This window comes from Euprymna scolopes, chromosome 7 (genome assembly GCF_053919585.1).
Source record: "Euprymna scolopes isolate OS-2025 chromosome 7, ASM5391958v1, whole genome shotgun sequence".
NCBI lineage: Eukaryota > Metazoa > Mollusca > Cephalopoda > Sepiida > Sepiolidae > Euprymna > Euprymna scolopes.
Window position 1 is genome coordinate 107878937 of NC_136488.1, and position 7282 is coordinate 107886218.

The following is a 7282-nucleotide window of genomic DNA, read 5'->3' on the forward strand; positions in this document are numbered from 1 at the left end:
TGTATCTAAAATACATATATGTATCAGAAGTCTTTGTCTAACGCAAAGCAACAAAACTTTTTGGGTAAAACTTCAAGCAGAGGTTCGCTAGTCACAAGTTGAGTCGAGTAGAGTTCGTTATTCACAACATGAGATACACGTCGACGTTTCTGAGGTCCTCTCTATGTCTATCACACTCCCTCCTGATCTCATGATCACAGAAATGACAATGGGGTGGTGATCGCCAACGCCAGGTGCTTCTACAAAGGGCAACGATGCATGCCTCTTCTTCACTTAAGCTCTCGTCCACGGACTGGGGGTTGAAGAATATCGCTTCCGCTGGGAGTCTACTGATATCAGTCATCTTCTGATGGGAGCTGCTGTGAACCAGAAAGATGTCTCACTGGTCCCTGACTTGGAGTCAGACTCGCTCCCGTTGTTCACGGGTAGCCACGATTGTGTTGTCAACTGTAAGTCCCGGGGCACACCGTCGACACACACTGCTTGCTTGCTGATCACTTCAGTGATGCGGCCAAGTCCATACTGAGTTGTACATTTGCTGCGCGGGTTCTTGATCCAGACAACATTCCCTTTTTCCAGCCTCCCTCCAGTTACTTTCGTCTCAGGTACTGGGTTCGTTTCTATGCTCTTCACCCTAACGTGATACCTGTACAATGTGTCAGCTGGCGCTGTAGAGGGTGATACAGCATCCTTTAGGGTCACGTTGTATAAATAAACTGCTTCAGACACTGCACAGCCCGTTCTGATGGCGAAAGTTTTGACAGTCCTGTGGTTCCGCTCAATAATCCCATTCCCGCTTGGTATGTAGGCACATCGGAACTGCAGATGTACTCCCCGGTCATCGATAAACTTTCTGAATTGTTCACTGGTGAAAGCAGTGCCGTTATCAGTTAGTATATCCGTTGGGGGTGGGGCACGTTCGAGGAAGATGCCATTTAGCTGACAGATGACTGCTGCTGTATCTTGCCGGCGGAGCAGCCGCCATATCGCAAACCTAGATGGGCCGCAGTCAATGAGCGTTAGGTAATCCTCGCCATTGTGGTGATTAACATCTATTGCCAGCTGGCTTCAGTGACTCTTTACGTCCAGTTTTCCTTTTTCCCAACAAACGAATGCCGAGTCGATGGATTGGCAAACCACTCAGCTCTCAACCACTCTTTTAACGTCTGCTTTTCGTACTGCAGGATCATCCAACTTAGCAAAATACAAGGTTCGCTTGATCCTTGGATGCCCACTTTCGTGGTGGACTTCTTTGATTCAATCTAACTGAGCAGAATACGCGGCTGCAGCGCTGGCCGGTTGTGTGGTTTTGATGGTTCTTCTAGTGGCGTCAATCCATTAGCGGGGAACTCTTGTTAAACCATCAGCCTAGTTCAGGTTGGATCTGACCAGGGAGATTTCCATTGACAGTGCATATTCTTTTTTGATACTCATGATGGTATCGAGCCACCGTCGGATGAGCATCTTGCTCATAGCTTTAGTTCGTACTCTGACCCTCCCAGTAAGGGTGTCTGAAATCCACTTGTGGATACAGGCAGAATCTGTAGCCGCACGGTAGTCGACTTCCAGAGGATCGCCAAGTTTATCCCCTTGATGACGGCATCAAGCTCTGCCAGTTTTATATGCTGGGAGTCCCATTCTGGGTGTAACCAGCAGCCATCTTCCACCACGGCCCTATCATGGACTATTGATATTCCCGTGGCAAGAGAGCTCGCATCAACCCACATACTCAGGTCCCGGCTGTCGACCCACCATCTGCCCCGTGCAGGGTCCTCTTTGCATACTCTGGTGAGGACTTCCTCCAGCATTATGTTGGGAGGGGCGTCGTGTACCACATCATCCCATCCAGTGGTGACCTCAGACACTCTTCTCTTTATGAACACCACCGCAACACGAATCCAGCCACCTGTGGGAGGTGTCCAACCAATTTTCCGCACCAAGAAAATACGTTTCATCATGTGACATTGCAGGCCTTGTCTGGAACTTCATTTTCCCATTTCCAATGAAAGGCACCGTCTTCTCCCCGGACCTGTAAACCGAGCACCTGTGCTCCATCCTGCAGTCTCTTCGGCTCCTTACTGAGAAGTCCAAAGTTGCGGAGATGCTCCTCTACATGTATCGCGGATACAACCCCTTCATTCATGTACACATCATCAATATATGCAGATGTTGCTTGCCTTGTGCGCTCATCCTGTGCCAGAATGGTATCAACAATCGTTTGCATAATTGATGGCGCCACGTTGAGCCTGAACCCCATATGGGTTAAGCAGTATCTCTTCCCTTTAAACAGAACTGTCCGATAAGGCTATAGTAACTGGTGTACACGCACTTGAACGTACGCCTTCTGAAGATCAAGCATGCACACAAAGCAGACCCTGCTTGCCGCTATTCCCGTAATTTATCAGCGTACACATCTGCGCGGGCCGTAAAGGGGTCAACGTGTTTGTTTAACTCCCTATAGTCAAGCACCGGCCTCACTTTTTGTTTGTTTGATTGGACTACAGTCATTAGTGGGATTAAACACTTTGGAGGCCCCAATGCCTTCTTAGGATAAGGAACTAGCACTCCATTGTCGATCCAGGTCTGTAGTTCCCTATCATATTCTATGTGAGCTCCGGGGGAAATCTTCTACTCTGGCACTCTATTGAACAAATTCTCTGGCGGTTGTTCGTCCGACCACTTCCAATTGTGTCCATTCCTAAGAGTAAATCGTACTCAAGTAGCTCCCTGTCCATAATCAGAGCTTGCACGGCTACTTCAGGCTACCGATGCTTATGTGGATGACACCTTCTCTGCAAGAGGACAACGAGCTCTCGCCTACAGTCAGCACTGGAGTTCTTGTCGTTTTCCAAGTGTCGCAACGTTTTCTGCGCACAAGTGTATGGGCGTAACCTGTGTCCACAAGCGCGTAGCACTCACGCCCATTAATGTCGGCTAGTTATACAAAGTGACTCTGAGGTTTAAAGTTGCCATCAAAATTGATAAAATCCGATTCGTAATGATTCATTCTGCCGTTGTGCCACAAAGTTGTTACTGTTTGTTGAAGACTCAAACGTACATGAAAATAAAAATGTATGTTCGCTAATGGAGCTCTCCATAACGTTGAAATTCTTGTATCTACATTGGAAACTCTTGTGATTGGGTCGCCCACAATTATAGCAAATGATCTTCGTAATTTTCTCAGGAGAAATATTTGGAAAATATTTCGAAAAGTTTCGGATTTTATTCGAGGTAAAGGTATAATTTCATTTTTGGTGTTTTTAAGTGACCATTTTTAAATTTCATAATATCTGTACATTCGTTTTTTGTGACCATTTTTAAATTTCATAATATTTGTACATTCGTTTTTAAGTGGACATTTTTAAATTTCATAATATTTGTACATTCATTTTTAAGTGACCATTTTTAAATTTCATAATATTTGTACATTCGTTTGTTGCGACCATTTTTAAATTTCATAATATTTGTACATTCGTTTTTAAGTGACCATTTTTAAATTTCATAACATTTGTACATTCGTTTTTTTGCGACCATTTTTAAATTTCATATTTTTACTTTCGTTTTTTAGTGACCATTTTTAAATTTGATAATATTTGTACATTCGTTTTTAAGTGACTATTTTTAAATTTCATAATATTTGTACATTCGTTTTTTTGCAACCATTTTCTCAGTTTCCTCATAATCCTACGTGCTACCTTGAATTGACTAAAAGTTGTGGATTTTTCTTTAAGTTATCATGGTGGTAAACAACTTAAAATCGCTCCGTAATACTTTAAGGATCGCGGAGATTAACAGACTGTAGCCAATAACTTCGCCAGACATTTGTAATGAATTTGCTGTTGTTTCGGTCCTTATATATTTGTAATCGTCTCGGCTTCCATACGTTTGAGAGATGTCAGTTCAGATAATTTTGGGCTTTCCTTTCGATAAATAATGCTCTCTTAATATGTTCAATGCTTTGCAGCCATCGTCCAAGATAGACTTCTATAATCTAAGCATAATATAATGCCGCAAAGACAGTCATAATGATGATGATGGCAAATAGATTAACATCTTTAGCTAAATCATTCCCCCAAATTAAGAGTCTATTTTGTTAAATGATTATGTGGTGTAAAGAAAATATCATTTTTTTTTTTTTTAAGAATTTCCATTAGGGAAGTAGTTTAACACATAAATTTATCGTAAAATGGTAATCATTTCCAGACGTTTCTAATTTTTTAATCCTGTTTAATCACTTCGAAATTGATACAAATATTGGTAGAACCTAATATTTTCGTTTGATTGTTGAAACTTATTTGATGTGTTTCTACCAGCATTTGTTTAATTATCGATTTTAAGCGAATATTAAGGGTCTTTGTGAAGACAGGGTTTTTTTTTATCACTCAACAGAGTGAACTCTAAATTAGTTTTGAACTAAAACACACTTAAAAATAAGGTTAAATACAAGTCTATCGTTGAATAACATTTTTTTTTTTTTTTTTTTTTTTTTTTTACATTTTCACCCCAAACAAGGTGCATTGCCATTTGGTGTAGGGGGCTACTATCAGGGGCAGCAACTACTGGGGCACTATGTTGGGATTTGGGCAGCAAGATGTCGGTTCACGTTGCACTTGAACTTCTGCATGTCAGTACAGTTAGGGAAGCAGGAACCTGGAATGGAATTCCAGAGTCTAGCGGTTCTGGGGAAGAAACTACTCGAGTCGAAGGATCTTTTACATCTAGGGATCTTTACTGGGTGGGGGTGGGATTTAGCTGCCTGTCGGGTTTGTCGAGGGTGTCTACGTCGTGGGGACACAAGTGTCTGCAGTTCGTCAGAGCATTCACCATTAAAATACTTGTAGAGCAGGCAGAGGGATGCAACGTTTCGTCAATGGGACAGAGGCTGAAGCTTAGATGCCAGTTCAGGGCCTATCAGATTGGCGACTCTTTTTTGAAACTTGTCTAGGAGTGAGAGACTAGTAGCAGATGCACCAGCCCAAATGTGACAACAATACTCCACACATGGGCGAATGGTGGCCTTATAGAGGTACAGGATACTTTCAGGTGTCAGTAATTTTCTAGCACGGTAGAGAGAGTCTACCTTTTTTTGCAGCCCTGGCAATGGTTTCAATATATTTGTTCCAACTCATGTTTCCTGTGAACGTTAGGCCAAGCAGTTTGAAAGATGTACTCTCAGACAGGGAGTCGCTGGTCATTGCTATTAGTGGCAGAGAAGGTTTTTTGTAATTATTAAAAGAAACCAGTTTAGTCTTGGCAGCATTGAATGTGACCATCCATTTATGTCCCCATTCCACTACAGATTGGAGGTCATCCTCTAGTGTTTTTGCCATTTCTTTAGATATGTGTTCATTTGTTTTCCTGTCATGCCTGTTATAGAGTGCAGTGTCATCAGCATATATACCCATCTCAATACCTTAAACCACTAACCTAGTTCTAAAACAGATCCTTTGTTCGATAAAATGCATGCCCATTGGCTGATAGGAAGGGGCGCGATGGATACTAGAAAGCTGATTGGCTAACTAAAATCCTCAACATATATAAAGACAAGAAACAACCACAGAATTTGCGCCTGACGAATCCTATAGTGGATGAAACGCAGAATATTCAGTGTAGCTTAATCGCCATGTATATTTTATAAATTACTAACTAGCTCTACCTACGTATTGAGCACTTTTGAAGTAAATACTTAAAGTTTACGCATAAATCTATACTTTCGTATATTAATTTTATGTGAGTAAATGAAGTAGTTATATATATATATATATATATATATGCCTGTATATAAATAAAGAAAAGCAAAATATATATATACATATATATTTTGTTTTTCTTTATTTATATACAGGCATATCTTGCTACGATGTGCAAACTGTTTCGATCATAATTAATCGCATCAGGCAAGAAAATGTAAAATTAAAAAGGTTCAATTTTAGAAAATGGTCTTAAACCTTTATAATTTTTAAATATTCTTGCCTGATGAGATCAATTATGATCGAAATGGCTTGCACATAGTTGCAAGATATGAATTTATTTACATAAATAAAAATAAAAACTATAATATACTCTCTTTGATTGCGCACTATCAACGACCCTTTTTGAAATTCAATTTGTCTTACTCTGTGGATACTTGTCAACCAGGAATATATATATATATATATATATATATATATATATATATATATATATATATATATATATATATATATACACTCATCCAGTACTGTTTCGCAGCTCATCAGTGCGGATAGACAGGCAGCTACCTTAAGCCAGGATTGAAACCCGTACGACAGTCAAGGCTCCTAACCACTACGCTATTGGCGGCTGCTGCGTGAGTCATGAGTTTAACGATGTTTTGACATCGTCCTAACTAACTAATCTGCTCGATTTCTTTACACAAAGAGCATACGCTAATGGTAATTCGTGTATCATGTATATATATATATATATATATATATATATATATATATATATATATATTATATATGCATACACGTGTATCGTGTGTGTGTGTGTGTGTGTATATATATATATATATATATATATATATATATATATATATATATATAGTGCCGGCAAAAAGAATGTCCGCACTTGTGTTTTTTCAAAAACTGCAAATTTAAGCTTAATTTAATGCAACTGTTTAAACAAACTATACCTCATTTGATTCGCCTTTTATTCTTCTATACTTTTACCTGTTCATATTTGACTTTTAATTGAAATAGTCTAGTGTTCACGTCAATTAAATAAAATAACTTCAAATTGAGGAGGCAAAAAGAAAGTCCGCAGCAACAAATTCGCTTAAAATCAGCTTGAATTCTCGCCTATAAATCAGTTTAAAATATCCACCAACACGCAACAAAGCATCTCTAATCGTAATTGTTGCTGTTCCAGGTTATACAACGTAACATTTAGTTCATATGCCACGACTTTCTCTTAGTGATCGTCAGGAGCTCATTAATCTCCACTTTTCTGGTTTATCCAATCGAGAAATCGGCCACAGATTGAAATGTGATGAGAAAACGGTGCGAAAGACTGCGCAAAAGCACCAAAAATACCGGTTGTGTTTGTGATACCTTTAAATCTGGTCGTACTATAGTTACTTCTAACAGAGAAGACAATGCTATCAAGATCCACAGCCTAAGAAACAAATTTGAAACGGCTTCCCAAATCTAACAACAGTGCAATCTTGTTAAAAAATGCTCTCTCTCTCTACTGTCAAGAACAGATTAAATTAATTTAATTTGTAAGGATATGTTGCAAGACGCAAGCCAATGATTTCTGT

At 39.6% G+C, this 7282-nt stretch overlaps 1 protein-coding gene across 1 annotated transcript; it reads right to left on the reverse strand.

Annotated features, from left to right (window-relative positions):
- Positions 1–339: 339 nt before the first annotated feature.
- Positions 340–1955, reverse strand: LOC145280315 (uncharacterized). The gene is made up of 2 exons (XM_080132084.1): positions 1495–1955; positions 340–994 (listed from the first exon to the last, which is right to left on the reverse strand). The coding sequence occupies exons 1-2, from the start codon at positions 1953–1955 to the stop codon at positions 340–342; spliced, it is 1116 nt and encodes a 371-aa protein (XP_079988210.1).
- Between the last annotated feature and the right edge of the window lie 5327 nt (positions 1956–7282).